This window comes from Pollicipes pollicipes, unplaced genomic scaffold (genome assembly GCF_011947565.3).
Source record: "Pollicipes pollicipes isolate AB1234 unplaced genomic scaffold, Ppol_2.1 Scaffold_4219;HRSCAF=4965_pilon_pilon_pilon, whole genome shotgun sequence".
Classification (NCBI taxonomy): domain Eukaryota; kingdom Metazoa; phylum Arthropoda; class Thecostraca; order Pollicipedomorpha; family Pollicipedidae; genus Pollicipes; species Pollicipes pollicipes.
In genome coordinates this window covers 31,858,303-31,880,910 of record NW_023596448.1, presented here as the reverse complement: position 1 = coordinate 31,880,910, position 22,608 = coordinate 31,858,303, and the positions used below count along the sequence as shown (strand labels likewise).

Genomic DNA, 22,608 nt, shown 5'->3' with positions numbered 1-22,608 from the left:
ATGATAGGCAATCATGCGAGCATTGTGAGTAGCAGTGGTCGAAACGACGTAGTGTATAATGTTAATTGCCTGCTTTATTTTTGGTGCTAAAGATGTCGTTTGGATTGTATGATTTCAAAGTCGGGCAATCCTGCTAACGCGAGCTGGTTGAGCCCGTGCCGCACTGCGCGTAAAACGCTCGCGGTGGAGATTTTTCTTCTTCTAAAAAAGGTGAAGTACTTGAAGAATACCCTAGTTGGAAGTTGGCGCCCATGGGTTATTGCACTGGTGCACTGCAAAAGCGAGGCCAGGTTGGAAGGACCTCCAATTGGAACGCAGGTCAGTGAGATTGTTGCCGAACATTGGTGGGGAAATTGTATGAGATAGTGTATTGGACTGTAGAAATCCATGTGATGTGTGCGCTCGAACAGCTTCCTGCATGGCATAGACCTTGATTATGTTGTTTGCATGCATAGAGCCCGGTGGGTTAATTCTTTCCCATGTGTGATATGGAGTGAACGTTCTATTGGGGTCGGATTCCCTGACAGCATGCTAGAATTCCAACGCTGCCATTAGTTTTGATAGCTGTGAAGTGTGAATGCATGTCTTGAAAAGCCAAGGTGGATGGTTATTCATTTGACACATGAATGTAAGTGGTACTGTCCATCAGTGGACCCTGCTAGCAATTTATATGGCTCAATTAGGGCTTTTGCCAAGTCATTTCTAGCCAGTCTGCAAACAGTTCTTGCCACTGTGTCAGATGCCGATGTGGTGTCTGTGTGCCAAACCTGGACATCACTTGTGTCAAGCCCTGGCCAGGCCAAACTGGGTTGAAACTAAGAGATAAGTTATTTAAAACCAAGCAGCATCATGATTCCTTGAAACTACAGCTCTTGATGTGCTGAAATTTGTGGTGGCCATGTACCAAGCTCCATGCTCTTGGATTTTGGGTGTGTATGTGCTGAGTTTCTGCTACCTTAGATATGGGCAGGATACATGTACATTTTGCAGCCTGAATCTTGGCTGTTTTTCACAGATCAAAAATTATGTGTGCATGCCTGCCTTTGTTACCATACATGATTGCAGATATAATTGACACATGTATTGCACAACAGGCACACCACTCCTGCAATATTTATCCACCTCAGGCAGCAAGTGAAAGTGAAAACACAATGTGTTGAATGCCTATATGCATTTGTGTTCTCAGAGAGAGAACCACCCATGGCCCCAGGAGGGTTATGCAGTCTGACTGAACCACAAACTGCTAGAATCTGTGGTCCAGTCAGACTCCAGTGGTCTGTGGTTTAGTCCGGACCACAACCCGCACCTGCCAGTCTGACTAGATCTCAGCCTGCTACAGCCTAACTGTGACCTCCATCAACAGCCTGTTGCAGGCGACAGCAGGCCTGCTGGTGTCGCGGCAGCGGCAGCAGTGAATGCTAGCGGCCAGCGCCGTGGCAGCAGTGAATGCTAGCAGCCAGCGCCGTGCTGGTGCTGCGCGCCACCGGGCCGCGCGCGCCGCTACCCCGAGCGGCGCCTCGCCCTCAGACCCGTCTGCGGCCCCGGGTCCTGAGTACGCAGGCCCCTGCCGCCGCCATGCGTGTGCTGAACGTGGCCGAGAAGAACGACGCGGCCAAGAGTCTGGCTGGCCTGATGTCCGGAGGCCAGGCGCGTCGGGTGAGATGGGGCGGCAGGCAGTGCTGAAGGGAGGGAAGGGGGGGGGGGGGACGGAGCGGCCGACAGCATTGCAGCTCGACACTAGTGCTGGGTTGGGTATGGCCCTGCTGCGGCGACACACTGTCTAGTCTTCATGTTCTCTGCTTCATGCTTAATTTTTTGCAATATCATGGTTGACGTTTGGTGTCATGATTGTCAGTAATGCCGTTGTTGTCAGTGTCATGACCGAGGTGATGCTCCGATGTTGGGGTAGTGTTTGACTGGTGCTAACGAGTTTTCCGTCTTGTGTGCCGCAATTTCGGACATGTCCTAGCTCAATACCTCTGTGTTAACCACTCCTACGCCTGCCGGCCGCCTGTCACTCAATATCGCCTGCCACCCGCCTGCCACTCACACTACCGCCTGCCGCCGACAGCGTGAGGGCCTGTCCAAGTTCAACAAGATCTACGAGTTCGAGTACGAGCTGCAGGGCCAGCGGTGCGAGATGACGATGACGTCCGTCTCAGGCCACCTGCTCAACTACGAGTTCCCCGCCAGCTACAGGTGGGTGGTCTGCTGTTCCCTGTCAGCTACCGGTGGGTGGTTTGCTGTTCCCTGTCAGCTACCGGTGGGTGGTCTGCTGTTCCCTGTCAGCTACCGGTGGGTGGTTTGCTGTTCCCTGTCAGCTACCAGTGGGTGGTCTGCTGTTCCCCGTCAGCTACCGGTGAGTGGTATGCTGCTCCCTGCCAGCTACCGGTGAGTGGTCTGCTGTTCCCCGTCAGCTCCCGGTGAGTGGTCCGCTGTTCCCCGTCAGCTACCGGTGAGTGGTCTGCTGTTCCCCGTCAGCTACCGGTGAGTGGTCTGCTGTTCCCCGTCAGCTCCCGGTGAGTGGTCTGCTGTTCCCCGTCAGCTTCCGGCGGGTAGTTTGCTGCCGGCTCGACGTCATCCCCCCCCCCCCCCACTGACTTGCGTGTGTGGCGGGGTGCGTGACGTCTGCTGTAAGAACACGCGCGGGAGTCTGCTCTCAACACTTGACGTGACCTCATGTCATTTATGAACGCCAGTGAGGTACTTGCGAAGTAACAGAAACCGAGATTAGTGACGTGAGAAGAAGAGGAGAGACGTTAGGAGGAGGTACAGGAGGTGCGAGGACGCAGCGGCGCCGCGGCCGCCTCCGCCGACCATGCTGACTGATTGACGGGGTGGCCGCCAGGAAGTGGATGAGCTGCAGCCCAGTCGCGCTCTTCGACTGCCCGGTGGTGAAGCAGTGCTTGCAGGACTACGAGCCCATCAAGGTGAGGCGGCTCCGGCTGTGGGGCGGGCGGGACGGGGCCGGTCCGTCAGTCTTGGCCTCGAATCAGCGGTGGGGGAGAGGCGGGGAGGGAAGGAGTGGTCGTGAGCGCATAAAGCCGGGTGCGACCGCCAGATGTTGCAAAGATTCTGGCTTTGCCTCACGAGCGTGCTGTCCTCTCCGGCGATGCACTGCTGTGGGGACGGCTCCGGCCGTGTGTGTGTGTGAGCAGGCCCGCCTCGGCCACAGCGCCAGCTGATCGGAGTACATCGGGCGCCTGGAAAATGCCTAAGAATATCGAGCCGTCCGGTGCATCAGCATGCCCAGAGTATCGGCGGCAGCTCGGTGGCCGGTCGGTCGGCCACCCGGGCGTGGAAGGGCGTGGTGCCCCCCGGCCACCTCCGCCGCTCGACTGCGGAGACCTCTGCCTCCTGGCCATTCGGCGGCGGACCTCGTACGCCGGCCGTTCGGTGGGCACCGTCACGCGCCCGTGACCGAGGTCTCCGCCCTGGCACGCGTCTGACTCGCCGCCCGCTCCCCTCGGCCGGCAGAAAACCCTCGAGCGGGAGGCGCGCCGCTGTCAGTTGCTGGTGATCTGGACCGACTGTGACAGGGAGGCGAAAACATCGGCTTCGAGGTGGTGGACGTGTGCCGCGCCGCCAGGCCCGGTCTGCGCGTGCTCAGGTGGGCGTCGCGTGCGTCAGCGTACCGGCGCGGCCAGCACCCGCCCGGCCACAGCCAGAGGGGTGCTGGTGGTACGGGTGGGTGTCGGGTGTTCTGGGGTGTGTCGGGTACTCTGGGGTGTGTCGGGTGGTGAGGTGGATGTCGGGTCTTCAGTTGGGTGTTGGTGCACGGGCGGGGTCCACAGACTCCATGAGCGCCGGATGTTACTCCTGTTCCCCTGGCGCTTCCGCCGCGTCACCGCCAGACCGGTCTCAGCAAGCCATGGCGGGCCTAGCTTCGGCCGACGGCGGCCGTTTCCCCCGCGCCGGGTGGCCCAGGTGACGCGGCCGGCGCGCGTGCCGCCAGGGCGCGCTTCTCGGAGATCACGGCCGCCTCGGTGCGTCGGGCGGTGGCCAACCTGCAGCAGCCGGACGCGCGCGCCAGCGCCGCCGTCGACGTACGGCAGCAGCTGGACCTGCGCATCGGTGGGTGGCGCCGCGGATCGGCCGTGGATGTTGCGTGTCGTGTCACTCAGTGTCGCTGCTCTCTCGCACCGCTCCCAGCTGCCCCCCCCCCCCCCCTCCCCGTTCACACACCCCACAGCCGTGGCTCTCCCCGCGCCCCCAAAGCCCTCTTCAAATGTCAAACCATCGGTGTCATGATCCGGTGCATGTTTCGCACGGTTGTGAGACTCGCAGCGAAGAGCAGGATTGAGGAGGGGGGGGGGGGGGGGGTGATGATGGGCCCGTCATCTTTGATGGGACGATGAACGCCTCTCCCGGGCGGCGGACGCCAGCCGCTGGGCGGACCCCAGACGCCGGCGCCCTGCGCAGCGCGCTGTCCGCCGCCTGCGCCGCGCCTGACGGGCCGCGCGCCTGGCCCGCAGGCGCCGCATTCACCCGGTTCCAGACACTGCGCCTAAAGCAGGTGTTCCCGGCCAGCCTGGCCGACCGGCTCATCAGCTACGGCTCGTGCCAGTTCCCCACGCTGGGGTTCGTGGTGGAGCGCTACAAGGCCATCCAGAGCTTCATTCCGGAGCAGTTCTGGAAGATCCGAGGTGGGTGGGCTAGGCTCCGCCCTCAGGCGGCGGCCGTGCGGTGGAGGGCCGCGGCTCGCCAGGCGTTGTTGGATGACCTGCCGTGGACTGGGCACGCCTTGATGAGCTGGGAGCTGGATTTTGTTGAAAACGCGGCTGGAAAAGTTGGATGACAGACAAGATGAACCAAATTGCTCATCACGCCTCGCGTGTTACGTGTGACGACATGTGCAAGGCATGCTCAGAAACTCTCCGAGTCTTCGTTGCGATAGGCTTGGGTATTGACGATATATGCTCGAAGAGGATAACACGTTAAGGCTTCTTTGTCATGAACCCGGCGCGTCGTAGTGGCTGTCTGTAACAAGTTCTTAATCACGATACATTTGTCTTATAGCTTGTGTGTTTTCTTCGTATGCTGGAAGTGTGACGCAATGCGTGGGGATGTGAGCTAGAAGCTGCATGCTTAGATCTCCACATGTTCATCTGGCTAAACGTTTTTCGTCCATATTTCCGAGGCGTAAACGCCGAATGAGGTGAGGTTGACGTCGCAGGATGCTCACGTGTGTGTGTTTTTAGGGGCCAGTCGGCCCGGTTCCTCTGTGACCCGCCGCGTTCGCCGCACTTTCGCAGCCGTCTCGCCCAGCGGCGCTGCCACTGATGTGACGCCACCTCGCCCAGCAGCGCCACTGATGTGACGCCGCCTCGCCCAGCAGCGCCGCTGATGTGACGCCACCTCGCCCAGCAGCGCCACTGATGTGACGCCACCTCGCCCAGCAGCGCCGCTGATGTGACGCCACCTCGCCCAGCAGCGCCGCTGATGTGACTGTTCGTCCACAGTGGTCCACCAGGTGGAGGGGAGGTCGGTGGAGTTCAACTGGAAACGCGTGCGGCTGTTTGACCAGCTCTGCTGCCAGGTCAGTCACGGGTCGGCTGCCAGAACAGCGAGGACCAGCGGCCAGGCCAGTGAGAGGCCGTGGTCAGATGCCAGGGGTCGGCTGTCAAACCAGCGAGGACTAGCGGCCGGGCTAGTGAGAGGCCATGGTCAGATGCTAGGGGTCGGCTGTCAGACCAGCGAGGACTAGCGACCAGGCCAGTGAGAGGCCATGGTCAGATGCTAGGGATCGGCTGTCAGACCAGCGAGTACTAGCGACCAGGCCAGTGAGAGAGGCCATGTTCAGATGCTAGGGGTCGGCTGTCAGACCAGCGAGTACTAGCGACCAGGCCAGTGAGAGAGGCCATGTTCAGATGCTAGGGGTCGGCTGTCAGACCAGCGAGTACTAGCGACCAGGCCAGTGAGAGAGGCCATGTTCGGATGCCAGGAGTCGGCTAGCGAATCATCGGTGCGCCAGGTACAGAATCAATAGACAGGAGACTGGTCTGAAGTCACGGCAGGTGCAATACGAGCTTATTTAGAATTCACGGGCACGAGGCGTCAGAAATGCCGCGAGGAGCCAGATCAGATGCCGGCTCCTGGGCTGGGCGGGTGTTGCCAGCAGCGGCGGCCGCGCCCCGCTCGTCGGCTGTGACGACGGCGCGGCCAACAGACTCGGGCCTGCCCGCGGGCGGCGCGCGGGGGCTGATCGAGGCCGGGCGGCGGCCGTCGTGCGGCCGCTGTCCCCGCCCCCTGGGAAGGCGCCGGCCGCTGTCCCCGCCCGGTGAGACGCCGGCCGCTGTCTCGGCCGCCCGGGGAGGCGCCGGCTGCTGTCCCCGCCCGGGGAGGCGCCGGCTGCTGTCTCCACCGCCCGGGGAGGCACCGCCGGCCGCTGTCTCCGACGCCCGGTGAGGCGCCGGCCGCTGTCTCCACCGCCCGGGGAGGCGCCGGTGACCGGCCGTGTCCTAACTCTGTACTGTGTCGGCAGGTGCTGTTCGAGAAGTGCTGCGAGAGCAGCACGGCCACCGTCACCGCCGTCCAGTCCAAGCCCAAGTCCAAGTGGCGCCCGCTGCCTCTCGACACAGTGGTGAGTGGTGCTGGAGCGGAGGCGGTGCTGGTTCTTGGACTGCGTCGGTGTTGTGACGGTCTGGAGGCGCTCGAGCGGCTTTCGAAGGTCACTGAATGATTTAAGTGATGATTTGTATCATACGCTTTTGTTTATATTATGCGGTTGGTATGTGTGCAAACCACAAATGCTGGGTTTCGAGGTGTAACAGGTACTTTGCGCTAGAAAGCTTCTTCCTTATGTTAGTCTGGAGCTCCTGCTCTGGAGATACTGGTCATACAACGTTATCAAACAAAACTTATATATTTAGTCGCTTTGCGAAGTCCCCACGGAGGCAAGCGCGGCGTCAGTCTCATCAGTCTGAGTGGCCTCAGCGCCCATTATTTGTCTAATGACACGTCTGTGAGCCATTCTTTGATCCCGGTATTCGTCGTCGTGCAGGAGCTGGAGAAGCTGGCGTCGCGGAAGCTGCGCATCTCGGCGAAGGAGACGATGAAGCTGGCTGAGAAGCTGTACACGCAGGGCTTCCTCTCTTACCCGCGCACGGAGACCAACATCTTCCCCAAGGAGCTGAACCTGGTGCCGCTGGTGCAGCAGCAGGTCAACGACCCCAACTGGGGAGGTAAGCCACTCCCCGCGGCGGCCGAGGGAGCGGGAGTTTAAGCGCGCACTGCCCCCGTCGTACGCTGACCCGCAGCGGTCCCGCTGCTTCTCCGGTCCCGGTCCCGCACTCCCCGGTTTTGGTCCCGCTGGACTCCGGTCCCGGTCCCACGGACTCCGGTCCCGCAGACTCTACAGTCCCGCTGACTCTCCAGTCCCGGTCCCGCTGACTCCGGGCTCGGTCCCGCAGTCTCTGGTCCCGGTCCCGCAGACCCCCCGGTCCCGCAGACTCTCCGGTCCCGCTGACTCTCCAGTCCCGGTCCCGCTGACTGTCCGCCTGTCTGCCGCAGGGTTCGCCGCTCGGCTGTTGGAGACCGGCGTCAACCCGCGCCAGGGCAAGAAGACGGACAACGCCCATCCGCCTATCCACCCGACCAAGTAAGGGCCGGGCCGCGACACCTGAGCGGAGGTCACCCAGGCCGCGACACCTGGGCGGAGGTCACCGGGGCCGCGACACGTGGGCGGAGGTCACCGGGGCCGCGACACGCTAAGCGGAGGTCACCCGGGCCGCGACACGTGGGTGGTGGTCACCGGGGCCGCGACACGCTGGGCGGAGGTCACCCAGGCCGCGACACGTGGGCGGAGGTCACCCAGGCCGCGACACCTGGGTGGAGGTCGCTAGGGCTGCGCCGGTCCCGGAGAGAGAGAGAGAGAGAGAGAGAGAGAGAGGAGGAGAGAGAGAGAAGAGAGAAGAAGAGAGAGAGAGAGAGGAGAGAGAGAGAGAGAGAGAGAGAGAGAGAGAGAGAGAGAGAGAGAGAGAAGAGAGAGAGAGAGAGAGAGAGAAGAGAGAGAGAGAGAGATATAGAGAGAGAGAGAGAAGAGAGAGAGGAGAGAGAGAGAGAGAGAGAGAAGATAGATATCTATCTCTTCTATCTCCGAGCTACTCTATATAGCTATATGATATCGCTAGATCATACATGATGCCTCTCGATAGAGTCTAGCTCTCTATCGCATCAGCGCTCTACGATCGCGCTATCTCTAGCGCGAGATAGAGCGAGAGAGAGAGAGAGAGAGAGAGACGAGGTTGCGCACAGCGGGCGCGCCGCGCTCGTCTGTCACGCTGGGCGCTGGCGGTGGGCGTTGCGTGTGTGGAGTGCTGAGGACGCTCGCGGCGCCGGCGTGCGATGACGGCGGCGGCGCCTGTCTGGTCCTTCGCTTCAACCGAGGTGTGCGCCGGTGACGGTGGCGGCAGCGTCGCCCGGCCCAGGCGACCAGACGGGCCTCCTCCCACGTGCCGAACGTGCTGACCAGGCGGCGCGACCTAGACGGCGGGTCGGAACTGTCCGGTCACGTGTGCGTCCGATCACCCCGGTGTATCCGATGTCGGCTCCGACTATCCTGTGTCCCGGCCGCTTCCCTGACCTCTGGCTGACCTCTGCAGGGCGGCGCCGGGCCTGACCGGCAACGAGCAACGCCTGTACGAGTTTGTGGTGCGGCACTTCTTGGCCTGCCTGTCTGCCGACGCCCAGGGTCAGGAGACGCTGGTAGAGGCCGACGTCGCTGGAGAGAAGGTCAGTGTACCGACACACCAGCTGGCGCCGGCGCCACTGCACGGAGGCGGCGGCACGTCGGGAGATCGTGCTTACATGTGACGTGGCTCCTAGCGGGTCGGTGGCGGCACGCAGTTCCGTTGACAGGAGATTTTTTCTGCGTGGTTTCGGATTCGGTTTGGTAGCAGGCTTGGTTCTCGGTTCGGAAGATGCTTTTGTTAGAACACCTGTCACGTAAACCTAAACTTCATAATGATGTGGGTGGATGTGTTCACTGGACACTATTGTTATTATTGCAAACCTTGGCGAAATCCAACGAGTGGTTATTCTAACGCCGCGTCAGTACATACTACACAGATCAACACCGAATACGCGACACACACGCAACACATGCACGCTTTCGAAGTGCCGTTTATTCCACCTCACAGCGTCTTATGACCTCGCCATCAAGTAATCCCATGGAACCCTTGCTCCGTCGTGTGCCCGCTCGGTTGCGGTCCGGGCCGCACGGCGCTGGGCGGCCGCGCGTGCCGCGGCGGCCGGGGGTCACTCAGAAGAGAAACGGCACTATCCGCCGCCGCTGGGTGGGGTACTCGGCGCCGAACAGGCCCCTGTTGCGCGCGTGTTGTTCGGCCGCGCGGCTGCTCAGGTAGGCGGAGCTGACCAGGGCGAAGCCCAGCGCGGCCGGCGTCCGGGACAGCAGCGCGTAGCCCCACCACTGGATCGCCTGGCCCAGGTGGTGGGCGGCCGTGACGAGCTCGAACAGACCGCCACGCGGCACGCTGTAGCGCGGCCCGCCCGGCCTCCGCAGCGCTGCCAGGCGCCGGTCGGAGTCCGTGTTGATCGCCGCGCCCAGCAGAAAGATGGCAGCACCAGCGGCGTGCGTGGCCGTATAGGCGGCGCTGGCGTCGGCCGGGCAGCGCAGCGCCGCCAGACTCTGCAGCTGGCCGTTCCAGGCGGCGAACGCGAGCCCCATGAGCAGCCAGGGCAGCGGCCGGCTGGCGTCGGCCGGCACGTGCAGCGGGTAGATGAACGCTCGCCGGAAGTAGTGCGCGGCGAACAGCGCGAGCGGCAGCAGCGGCGGCGCCAGCAATGGCCCGGTCTGATACGAGAGGTGCCAGGCCGGGATCAGTAGCGACGGCAATTCCTGCCGGCACAGACCATACGCGATACAGGTTATGGGCAGCTACTGGCAGCTCTCGGCGGCAGAGGTAATATTATCTTTAAGCTCACGGATTTGCGATTTCCTAGAACAGGACAATTGAATCGACGAAGGCATAGAATGGACTATGTCCAGAATGTGGCGATGTTCACATATTGTCGTCAAGCGAACGTCTCTGAACGATGACTTGGACCGGTTAACTTTGTTGCGCGGCAAAGCCAGATCAAAAATCGTTCCTCCCCACACCACCACAGGTTACTGCGCCCGCGAGCGAAAGGCATGCAGGGTCAAAGTTGGACACCGTGTACCCTCGCCGGTGCCTGAGGCTGACACAGAAGTTGCGTGTTTTGATGGTCAGCGGACTCAGAACGGAGAGCAAGCGGTGACTGTGACGCCCGGCTGGGGCATAGCACGTGCAGCGGACGGTGATAAGGTCGTGAGCGGTTTGATGCGGTCAGGAGGGAGGCCTAAGCTACGGTCCGCGTCGGGGCGGGCTACCCTGGCAGCAGCCTTCTCACGATGGCGTCTTACAATGAAAAGATTTGGATACACCAATAGGCGCCATCAAACGCTGATATCAAATAATACATGGGAGATGTTATGAATTGCTTATTGAGTCCTTTTGGCTCCCTGTTTCTTAATTGATAAGCCGGCTTCACTTCGAATTTTTAATGATTGCTTCATATTATTCCTTGACCGGGCCCTCCCGGTATCTTTCATCCTGTGTTTAGTACACCAACTCAGTACCGAGAAATAGCCCACGGCCCTTCGTTCTTATATCAGATATGTTATTTTTAACAGCAGCTGTACTGCAGCATTGAGGCATGTCCTACCTGTAGCACCTTTTACACATCAGCTACCATCTCCAGCTGGGGGTTTAAAATCCGCTCGTAAATGCGCCAACCACAGCCGTAGCATGTTCTAGTGAACGGACGCTGGGTTCGTAACCCGCGTAGAGCAGGATTTTCAGCAGACAAATGGTTTGCTCCGGCAAGAATGGAGGTATCAACCGGACTCTGGTGGGAGATCAACACGCCATGTGTAAAATATTTAAGTCATTGAAATGCTGGGATTGCACAACCTGGGTTCCCGATGTGAATTTGTTCTTCTGCTTGACTAGTATACACGCAACAGAGATGACTCAGCAGACACTGATCCCAGCCATCCCGGCCTTCCCAGCCACCCCAGCCATCCCAGCCACCTCAGCCATCCCAGCCACCCAGTCACCCAGCCATCTCAGCCACCCCAGCCACCTCAACCATCTCAACCATCCCAGCCACCCCAGCTAACCCCACGGCACACGTTTCTTTGATCGACCCGATGCGACCCACCAATCAGAAAGCAACTCAGCAACGGCGGCCCGCCAGTGGCCGGCGCTCAAGGGCGGCTCCACCCGCGCAAGTGGCGGCGGGCTGGGTCAGCTGACCTTGACACAGCAGGACGAGTCTGGCGCTGATTGGCCAGCGGTGGCGGTGACGCACGAGCCAGCGGCCGGGCGGTGTGCCGACCAGCACCAGCGCCAGCAGGCACGGCACGCTGAGGAAGCGCAGCCACAACCACACGCACGGCTCACCGGCCGCCCCCGGCGACCGAGTCATGGTGTCCCTGCGGACAGGGACGGAGTAACGGCCGCACGTACGGCTCACCGGCCGGCCCCGGCGACCGAGTCATGGTGTCCCTGCGGATAGGGACGGAATAACAAGAGCCCACTCCCCGCCGGTGGCGTGGTGTCCCTGCGGACAGGGACGTGATAACTGGAGCTCACTCCCCACCGGTGGCGTGGTGTCCCTGCGGACAGGGACGGGATAACAGGAGCTCACTGCTCCACCGGTGGCGTGGTGTCCCTGCGAACAGGGACGTGATAACTGGAGCTCACTCCCCTCCAGTGGCGTGGTGTCCCTGCGGACAGGGACAGGGTAACAGGAGCCCACTCCCCACCGGTGGCGTGGCGTCCCTGCGGACAGGGACGGGGCTCGCTCTCAGCACCTGCGGCCTTCGCTACGCTTGAGCAGCGGACCCGCGCTGGCCTGCAGAGGCGGGAATGCTCCGACCGAGGAACCGGTGTGCTGCATGTGCAAACGCCATAAAAATCACCTGTATCCACTGACGAGCCTGTTTGGAGCCTGGTTACACGCCGGCGGTCGCGACGTCGGAGACTGCGGTCGGCGTGGCCGGTGGCCGGCGCCCAGTAATGACGCTGTGACGATCGTGCACTGGATTAGCCGCTGGCGGACACAGCGCTCGGTCGGGGCTCGTGACTTGACGCGGCCACCCAGTGGCGTGCACAAGTGTGTGTGTGTGTGTGTGGGAGGGGGAGGGGACACGTTCCTCTCCTTCGTAGAATTTGATACGTGTGAAAAATGTTGACGATGAAAGAATCAGGGAAGTGACGTAACAACATGGTTGTTGATAAGATGCGATCTGTTACACGCTATGCAAGTATGCCGTATGCATAATGTCTTAGCATAAATGATGAATGGGTAGAAGCAGCTTTTTAAGTTTACTGCACTGGAACGTGCGTTTTTGTTTGTTTGTTTTTTTGTGCGTGCAGACTCTTTATTCTTCAGCTCGGCTGTGACCGGTAAGGCATTCGCCCGCCTCCAGCCGAGGATGGGACGTGTCCAGCGACCCAGCCACGTGTCCAGTGACCCAGCCACGTGTCCAACGACCCAGCCACGTGTCCAGTGACCCAGCCACGTGTCCGGTGATCCAGCCGCTAGCGCGACTTCCCGGTGATGTAGTCACGCGTCCTGTCCAAATCATGCCATTAGAATCGGGCAGGTATCTGACCTTTGAATTGTGGCGTTGTGTAGCCATCTGACCTTTAAATCGTACAGCCATCTGACCTTTAAATCGTACAGCCATATAACCTTGGAATCGTGTAGCCATCTGACCTTGGAATCGGGCAGCGACCTGGTGTTGCAACACTCGAGCGCTTCCCGCCGAAGGCTGTCACCAGTGACCGGGGAGGGGTATCCGTGTCACTGGGGGAGGGGTATCTATGTCACCTGGAGGGGTATCTGTGTCACTGGGGAGGGGGCGTTCGTGTCACCGGGAAGGGGTATCTGTGTCACCGGGGAGGGGCATCCCTCTCACTGGGGACGGCTGTTTGTGTCACCGGGGAGGGGTGTCGTTGTCGCTGGGGAGGGGTGTTCGTGTCACCGGGAAGGAGTATCTGTGTCACCGGGGAGAGGTATCCGTGTCACTGGGGAGGGGTGTCCGTGTCACAGTGTCACAGCAGCGAGGCACAGCCCACCGCAGCGCCCTGCGGCCGACGGCAGCCTGTGACAACAGGAGGCGTGTCCGTGGCACAGCGTCGCAGTAATGAAGTCCACGCGAGTAACGAGACGCCAGACAGCAAGACCGCGATATTTACCTGGCGGGGCGCCGCAATGACGAGCGCCTCCGTGTCCTGGCTGCCGGCAGTTCTCCGCCAACGGGCTGGCGATCACCGCGCGCAACTACCTGGACGTGTACCCGTACGACAAGTGGTCGGACAAGGAGCTGCCGGTGTACAGGTGAGCGCCGCCGCCGTCCGGCCGCGTCCGACGGCGTCGGCAAACTCAGCCGCCGCGCCTCGCGGCGGGGTACGCCCTCTGGCAGCGGATCGCCCGCTGGTGCACCGCGGCGAACAGGTCTGCACACTCACTCGCGGCGTACACTCTCTGACAGAGTGGACTCGTCCTCACCCGTCGCAACACGGACAACATTGCCCGTCGCGCTGCGCTGCGTGCGCCCTCCGACGCCAGGTGGACCCCGCGCGGGAGCGCTTTTGCCGAGGACTTCGACACGAATGTCCCGCCGGTGCGCAAATGTGCGTGTGCACAACGTGCAAAACGTGTGCACACGCTTCATCTGATCGCACAGTGCTGTCGACATTGCGCTGCGCCTTGTTTGCCTCCGACTCTGGTGATCACGTGGTTTGTGGTGCGGTCCATCTCCGTGGGCTCAGCCGGATAATCGCGTCCATTTACCGCAAATGGGTTAATCGGTACGTCTTCCCTGTATTCGGCCTCGGCTCGCGTGTCGGCGGGCTTCTGTGCTGTCGTGTACGCGGACCTGCTCCCTTCGGCAGCCCGTTCGCGGGTGTTTCGGGCGTCCTCTCGTGTCTGCCGCGTCGCTGTGTGGTGTATGTAGCCGATCCCATAGGTTTCGGCTCTGTTGAGACAGACTGGAGGATCAGTTCGCTGTCTATGTGTACGTTCTGATATTACGTGCCCTGCCCCGCCCTGTCCTGCCCTCACCCGCCCTGACCTGCTCTGACCCGTGCGCAGGCGGGTGACCGGTTCGCGGCCGAGCTGAACTGACCTGACCTGACCTGACCCGACCAGACCTGACCTGACCTGACCTGACCTGACCTGACCTGACCAGACCAGACCTGACCTGACCCGTGCGCAGGCGGGGTGACCGGTTCGCGACTGACCTGACCGACCTGACTGACTGCCCCTTGACGCGGGCGACCTTGCTGCCGAACTGCTGACCTCACTGACCCTGACCCCCCTGGGCCCGCTCTGACCCGTGCGCAGGCGGGGTGACCAGTTCGCGGCCGAGCTGTCGATGCCTGTGGGCGAGACGTCGCCGCCGTCGCTGCTGACCGAGGCTGACCTGATCGCGCTGATGGACAAGCACGGCATCGGTGAGTGGCCCGGCTGGCGGGGCGCCGCCTGAATGGAGGCGCCCTGCCGAAGCGCGGCGCGAGCGCTGCTCCAGTGCCATCGCTTGGGCACGGAAAACCGGTCAGCGGCGATAGCCAAGCGTGGAAGGAAAGATGGTCGCGGGCCGGTTGCAGCGAACGCGCTTGTCGTGACTGTCGGGCCGGACCTGTTTATGAGCTGCCAAATCAGTGTTGAGTCTGTTTCAGAGAAGCCCGGGTTGTTTCGGTACGGTGACGTTAAAAAGGGCAGCGATTCTCGCTGCAGGGCAGGCGGCGCGCCTCGATGCACGGCCGCCGCGCCGCGCTTCACGGCAGGCGGCGCCGCCATTGACTCTCGCCGCACACCATACCGTGTGCGGAGCGCCGCTTATGCCGCGCGACAGGGGGCGGGCGGGTCGCCTGAAGGCGGTCGCCGCTCAGCAGCGGGCGGGTACGGCCGCGCCGGACGATAACGTGACGGGAAGACGAGCGAACGTGCGACACGTCGCTCGGCTCGAACGCGCGGGTTGAGAGCGAGTGGCAAGACCGGCGGCCGATGCTCGCTGAGACGGCCGCGGCGTGCGCGCTCGAACTGCGAGAGGACGGGGGAAGGAGGGGGCACGGGGACGAGGTTGACCGGACCACTCTGCGCAGGCACGGACGCAACGCATGCCGACCACATAGAGACGATCAAGTCGCGGCTGTACGTCGGACTCGAGGACAACAAGTTCACGCCGGGCACGCTGGGCATGGGCCTGGTGGAGGGCTACGACAGCATGGGCTTCCAGATGTCCAAGCCCAACCTGCGCGCCGAGCTGGAGGCCGACCTTAAGCGGTGAGATGAGCCGACGCCGCCCGGCCGGGGCCGGTTGAGGTGGCCGATGGGCGGTGGGTAGTGATGGTTGAGGTGGCCGATGGGTGGTGGGCAGTGATGGTTGAGGTGGCCGATGGGCGGTGGGCAGTGATGGTTGAGGTGGCCGATGGGCGGTGGGCAGTGATGGTTGAGGTGGCCGATGGGTGGTGGGCAGTGATGGTTGAGGTGGCCGATGGGTGGTGGGCAGTGATGGTCGAGATGGTCTGTTTGTATGGTGTGATTGTATGGTAACAGGCGCCGGTACGTTTAGTTCTCAAAACCGTGGAGTATTGCATGTCTACAAGGTTCAGGGGATGGATAAATGGGCAGATTCGTGTAATTGGATTGAGGTTTAAGTATTTTTATGGCGCTACATGCTTTGTACGTCGATAATTGGTACGTCTTTATTTGCTGACACGGTTTCCATGTTTACATACGTATGCTCACTGTCTTATTTTTGTTGTGACAGTCTATACTTGGATCTCAAAGCTCACCCCGTCCCTGGCTCCGAACCCTTACTCACCCAGCTCTTTGTCCGTGTCATCCCCCTTATTTGCTTGTTTTGTCCTGGTCCCGTGTTTCCTCTCCGATGTCCCAGTCTTCTATATTTTTCTTCATTTTCCCTATCCTTTGACCTCCTGTTCCACCTGTACTCCGAACCGTCCCTCGCTCTGCCCCCCCCCCCCCCCCCCCTCTCCACCGCCCTGACCCCCGCTCTGGCGGGCGCAGGATCTGTGAAGGCACGCGCGACCCGGACACCGTGCTGCGCGAGCAGATCGACCGGTACCGGGGCGTCTTCGAGGAGGCCATGAGACAGGTGCGGCGACGGCGGCGCCGGGGGGCAGCGCCACCTGTCAGGCTTCTGGGACAGGCGGCGCTCTGTCGTGTGGTCTCCAAAGCGCTGGACAATGCTGTCTTAATGGGATGGGCTTATGTTGATGAGTTGAGAGTTCCTACGCGCGCTTCGCGCTCGTGTAAGCAGCAGCGCAGCGAAGTTCTGGTTGGTACGGATGCGCTGTGTGGGCGTGTGAGCCTGGCGAGAGGCCGCCTCGTCCGTCCTAAAGCTGTGTGTTGGAGGTGACGTGCCCGAAACAGGCGTGCCCTGCCCTGCCCGCCCGGTCACCAGCCGCGTGCCCTGCCCTCCCCGCCCGGTCACCAGCCGCGTGCCCTGCCCTGCCCGGTAACCAGCCGCGTGCCCTGCCCTGCCCGGTAACCAGCCGCGTGCCCTGCCCTGCCCGGTAACCAGCCGCGTGCCCTGCCCTGCCCTGCCTGGTCACCAGCCGCGTGCCCTGCCCTCCCCGCCCGGTCACCAGCCGCGTGCCCTGCGCTCCCCGCCCGGTCACCAGCCGCGTGTCCTGCCCTGCCCGGTAACCAGCCGCGTGCCCTGCCCTGCCCGGTAACCAGCCGCGTGCCCTGCCCTGCCCCGCCCGGTCACCAGCCGTGTGTCGTGCCCGGCCCGCAGGCGCAGAAGCTGGACCAGGCCCTGTCGCCGTACCTGGGGGAGGCGCCGACGGCCGGCGCCGCGCCGGGTGTCGGCGTCGACCTGCAAGTGCCGGAGACGGTCTGTCAGTGCCCCGGCTGCGGCCAGCCCATCATCATCAAGGTCAGGCGCTGGCCAGCTTCTTTTGACCCATTTTTGTGTGTATTTTAGTTTATTGCGAAGACATTTGAAGCAGGTGTACTTCACTCGATATAATTTCGTTTCATTTTGACGTCATTTTTTGTTACGATTATAAATTGTTATGTTTTTTGTGTTATTATTTCGTGTTACAATCGGCTTCACGCGGTGAATACCGGTGTGTAATAACGTGCACCTGTCATACGATCTGCATGCAGCAAGACATGTCCAACTCTGTAGCCGACACATCCATCGCGTATCCCGTCTGTAACGGCACGCACACACCAATGGCGGATCTCGTCTGCCGACCAGCCGGCGTCTAACGCGCGCCGCGCTCGCGCCGCCAGACGCGTCGCGAGGGCACCGGCTTCCTGCTCTCGTGCTCGGCCTTCCCGGCCTGCCGCGTGCACATGTGGATGCCGGCGACGGTGGAGGCGCTGTCGGCCAGCGGGCGGCGCTGCGAGCGCTGCCGCGGCGCACCGCGCCTGCTCGACTTCACGTTCAGCGCGGCCGCCTACGCGCCCTACTACCCGCGCCGGCACACGGCCTGCGTCGGCGGCTGCGACGCCGAGTTCATGGAGACGGTGGGGCTGCGGCCGCTGGCGGCGCCGGCGCCGGGCGCCGGTGAGTGGCGGCGCCGGCCGGCTGGCCGTCTGACGGCCGCACCGCGGCGCAGGTGCTGGTGGCGGTGGTGGAAGTGGGGACGGAGGTCAGATGCTGTCCGTCACGCCGCGCCGGTAAAGGCGCATCGTCTGGTTGCTGGTTGCCAAATCGTCTGGTTGCCTGGAGCGCTGCGCCGCGTCGCGTGTGAAAGTCGTCTGTAGTTGTGTGCTGGGAAATGGCCTCCACGGTGGTATGCGGCTCATTGACTGATGCGGTTCTGGTGATAAGACGGCAGTTGAGGCGCACTCGATGGTCGCGGGGTCAGGAGCGTGACCCGTTTGTGATGCTGCAGGTGCCAGTCAGCGGTCGGGAGACAGCGGATACGGCAGCTCACTCACCCAATCACGCACGTCGGTAACATCCAACAGCCAGTCACGGCCGAGCGCCGCCACCAATCAGCGGCCGGCGGCGACGCCCTTTAGCCAATCACGTCCTGCGGGGACGTCTTCCAGCCAATCACGTCTGGCCACCGCCGCTGCCAATCAGAGACCGGCAGCGACACCCTTCAGCCAATCACGTGCGACAGCAGCTCCGGCCAGCCAACTGCGTCCATTTGCGGCGACCAATCGGTGGCCGCCGCGTGCGGGAGGCCCCGCCCCGTCGGTCGGCGACGGCGAGAACGGCGCCGTGTGCGACTGCGGCCAGCCGGCGCTTCAGCTCACCGTCCGGAAGGAGGGGCCGAACAAAGGTGGGCGACCCCCGGATCAGCCGGGTCATGGAGGTCGGTAAGGGCAGGTTTGGCAACCGTCAAGCCTGGACCACGCGCGCACCCACCGTGATAGGAGGACATCGCAGGGGGTATGCTCAGGGCGTAGCGGCCGTGGACTACGCGTTTCCGGGCCAAAGAAATGTTTCCTGCGGCGAAGTAGCTGTGAATATGATAAGATTGAACGTAATAGAATAATAGTTAAATAAATTGAACTAATAAGACGCATCAGTTGCTTAGTTCAGCCGCGAGGAACATTACACATGCATAGGGCGGTACTGTAGAACATTTTCAAGGTTTTGAAAAATGGCAATGTGAAAGAGATGTATGTTGGTGCGATATTTCGGCTACAGGCAGTTGTCGAAACATCGTTTAGGATTGAATCACTGCTGAGCAGTGATGGCAGCAATTCACTATTCATTAGTAATTCACTGCTAAGGAGTTATTCATGATTCAACAATATTTCACTGCTCATCAATGTTTCGACAAAGGCTTGTAGCCGAAACATCACATTTGTTCTGGTCATTGTGCAACGGGGAGTAAGGCGCGTAGTACTGTTCTTTAGGCATAATTAGATCAGTGTACGCCGCCTGGCACCCTGGTTGTATGTCTACCAGGGCGCACCAGCACTCCTGCCGCCCTCCCCGGCCTCTGCAGAGCCGTGCTGCCGTCAAGAAGCCACGCACGCCTCCGCTCCACCTGCACGCCTCCCACCCCCGCTCCGTCCCGCCTCTGGCTCTCTTGGCTGCTTCCATCGCTGCTGTCCACCATGCTTCCAGTCGTCGGTGGGACACCTCGGCGTCTGTGTTGGGGGGGGGGGGGGGGGGCATGTGGCCCTGCCCCGGGCCGCCGCCCGCCGTCCGCCGGTGCCAACGCCGCCTCCGTCCGTGCTGTTAGGTCGACAGTTCTACAAGTGCGGCGCCGGCTCGGCGCCCGGCCAGGGCTGCAACTTCTTCCTGTGGGCGGACGACGGGCCCGCGGCGGCGGCGGCGGCGGCGCTGCCCGGCTCCTCGCCGCATCTGCCCGGTACGCTGGCCGAGTCAGCTGCTGCTGCCCCCCGCGGCGGCGGCGGCGGCGGCCGGGGCCGCGTGGCGCGCGGTCGGCCATCGGTCGGCCACGACGGCCGGCTCAGCACGCAACAGGGCCGCCGCGGTCTCGTCACCGAGCGGCTGGTGGAGTGTCGACGCTGCTTTGCCCCGACGCTGGCAGCGCATGGCAGGACACGCTCGGCAGACTCCACGCTCGGCTCGCGCTCGGTGTTATCCGGGGGAGGGGGGGGTGGGGGGCTCAGTGTGCCGCACGTCTCTCCGTCAGCCGGCTCTGGTGCGTGACGCGGCCCCGCTGTCGGGCGCGAGGGTCCGCCGTCGCCGCCGACCGCCCCGTCACGCGGCCGCCTCCCCGCCGTTTCAGGTGACGCGCCCGGCGGACAGGATGACGTCACGTGCAACTGCGGCCTGCCGCCCCGACGGTGAGTGGGTGACGTCAGCCACCGAGCAGTCGGCTTGGCTTTGGCTTTTGCATGTTGAGGAAGCTGCGTTCGAATACGCAGATTTTGGTACGTACCGTGCTGGGTAGATAAGCAGGTGGAAGAACGGGGATTAACACCACCGACATCAATTTTCACCGGCGTGTTGAGAGTAAACTGGGCCTAGTGGAAACGCCGCCGTTGAAATTCAGTTGACGAAATCCGACATATTGCCGACAGATGTGTAAATGCCGCCATTCACGCAACCGAACGCAAAGAATGCGTTATATCGTACATGTTAGGAAAACGCACTTCCCACTCAATTTCACCACGCGCTTTATTTTGCAAGCATTTTGATCTTAATGCTGCGATATATGTGTGCATTGTTCTTTTCCACTTGAGCCCGAAGAGAGATCGTTAGCCGCGAGCGTGCCGGCATTCTGGAAAAATCTGCTTTCAGTGGGACTCGAACCCATGGCCGCTTGCCCGTAACCCATTCAGTCAGCTGTCAACCGGACTACGGTCCGCCGTTCTGTGTCCGTGGCGCTCCGCTCTGCTGACCTGCGCTGTTCGGCAGGTGCACGGTGCAGAAGGAGGGGCCCAACCGGGGCCGCGAGTTCCTCGGCTGCTCCAAGCCGCGCAGCGAGAGCTGCCGCTTCTTCCAGTGGTGTGACGAGCCGTCATCGGCGCCGGCCGGCGGGCCGCAGGGTCAGTGCCGGAGTCAGCCCAGCTCGGGCTGCAGGGTCAGTGCCGGGGTCAGCCCAGCCCGGGTCCCTCGCTTGGTGTGGGTCTGCCGGGGTCAGCTCGGCTCGAGTCTCCCGCTTGGTGTGGGTCTGCCGTGGTCAGCTCGGCTCGGGTCTCTCGCCCGGTGTGGGTCTGCCGGGGCCAGCTCAGTTCGGGTCTCCCGCTTGGTGCAGGTCTGCCGGGGTCAGCTCGGCTCGGGTCTCCCGCTCGGTACAGGTCTGCCGGGGTCAGCTCGGCTCGGGTCTGGCTTGGTGCAGGTATATCGGGGTCAGCTCGGCTCGGGTCCCTCATTTAGCGTGGGTCTGCCGTGGTCAGCGCGACCGCCTCCTGCCTGACTGCGGCCGGATGACTGGCGTCACCGGGCGCGGTCCTGGCTGCCGCGGTTCCGGTGGGACGGTGCGCCGCGGCTGGCGGGCCTCGAACGTCACGCGGCGGGCGCTCGGAAGCCGGCAGTGGCGCCGCGCCAGCCCGGCCGTTGACTGGCGGGCTGGTGGGGCCGATGGGCTGACAGATCCGCGGTGCCCGGGTGCCTACCCACCGGTGGCATCACCTGCAGGAGGGGGCCGGGCGAGGGACCGGGGCGCAGTGGTCTTCGCCTGGGGTCCCCGCCGGCCATCGGAGGGGGCGGGGATCCGACCTTTGGGAACGGTGACCGTCACTTCTCCCACTGGGTGATGTATCGTAATCAGTACTCCCGGCTGTCACATGAGACGTATCGATGCATTTTGTGTGGTCTGCTTTGCCGGTGTGTGCTGCGCGGAGCTCCCGGGCGCGCCTGTCTCATGCGATCTCTATCCCTGACGCGGCAACGTTCGACCACCGACGCGTCGTCTCCGCCCAATCGTCTGACACACCGCTCACCTCGGCAGGCTTCAGCCAGGGCTGGGGCCGGGGCCGGGGCCGGGGGCGGGGCCGCGGTCGCGGCCGGGGCGCCGGCCCGAGGGCACGCCCCGCCGGCCGCGGAGGGGCCCGCCGCTGCCGCTCCTGCCAGCAGCTGGGCCACGACAGGCGAACCTGCCCCGGCGCGCCCTGAGGCGGCGGCCCGCGCGCCTGCCCGCCGCGCCCTCTGGCCGGGGACGCCGGTGGGGCCGCCGCCACGGCCGGCCCCGCCTGCGCCCCGTGCTGGCGGCGGCGCCGTCCCGGTCGTGTGATGCCGTCCTGTGATCCGATGACCCGCGCGCCGCCGGTCCGTGTGGTCCCCCCCCCCGGACGCCGACGGGGACGCGCTGGCCGGTGTGTCTCACGTGGGAACCGCGACAGCCGGCACCCGAGCTCCTCTCGTCATTCGCGGGACTCGCGCCGTGCCTTATCGCGGTCCTGGAACGCCCGCGGCGACCGTGGCCGAGGGTGTTGACCTCAAGACGCCGTCATGCCCCGCGCGGCAGGGAGCGTCCCGAACAGTACCGCCGCCGCTGCCCGCCCCGGTATGCCCGGCAGTGGGGAGACATCCCGCGGCGTGCTGCGTGCCGCGTGCCAGAGCGCGCGCGTTGTGTTCGCTTGTTTGGTGCGAGTGATCCTGTTCCGAGTGGCCTTAATTCGGCGCGCCAGTTTTCTCAAGTCAGATATCAGGCGTAGCGAGAGCCCGGTTTGACTGAAGTGTGCGTGCATTATTCACTGCCACGTTGATACTTCATGCGCATACTGCCATTGTGAGTTACACAGATTCGGATGTTTTGTTCGTGTTTTAGTAAATCGCGTCGCAACAAATGAACCGGGCACAGCTCGTTGTGCAAAGTGACAGAAAAATACATTTGCCAGACCCCTCGCGGTCTCGCGGCACGTGTCTCTCCTCGCTCGGCGGCGCCTGTGGCCTGGACTCGAACTGGTGCTCGAACTCGATGAACTGCTTCGACTCGAACTCGAACTGCTTCGACTCGATGCTCGAACTGGATTGATAGCGTAGCGGTTTACGCGCCTGTGTTAACACAGGCTGGGTCACTGTTTGTGTGACCCAGTGAATATTCACTAGGTGCATATATATATATATATATATATATATATATATATATATATATATATATATATATGACCTAGTGAATATTTATATACACA

General features: G+C 62.4%; 1 protein-coding gene across 1 annotated transcript; it reads left to right on the top strand.

Moving 5' to 3' along the window:
• Positions 1-1,490: 1,490 nt before the first annotated feature.
• On the top strand, positions 1,491-22,451 carry Top3alpha (topoisomerase 3-alpha). The gene is given in 25 exon segments (XM_037218069.1): positions 1,491-1,656; positions 2,072-2,199; positions 2,849-2,930; positions 3,478-3,538; positions 3,541-3,610; positions 3,956-4,074; positions 4,476-4,646; positions 5,463-5,539; positions 6,485-6,583; positions 7,004-7,184; positions 7,513-7,600; positions 8,604-8,733; positions 13,301-13,392; positions 14,401-14,510; positions 15,162-15,342; positions 16,090-16,177; positions 16,823-16,963; positions 17,326-17,417; positions 17,484-17,602; positions 17,934-18,329; positions 19,245-19,381; positions 19,778-19,815; positions 20,390-20,520; positions 21,426-21,449; positions 22,315-22,451. Coding segments are annotated over 25 exon segments (2,973 nt in total). The 5' UTR covers positions 1,491-1,575.
• Positions 22,452-22,608: the final 157 nt, after the last annotated feature.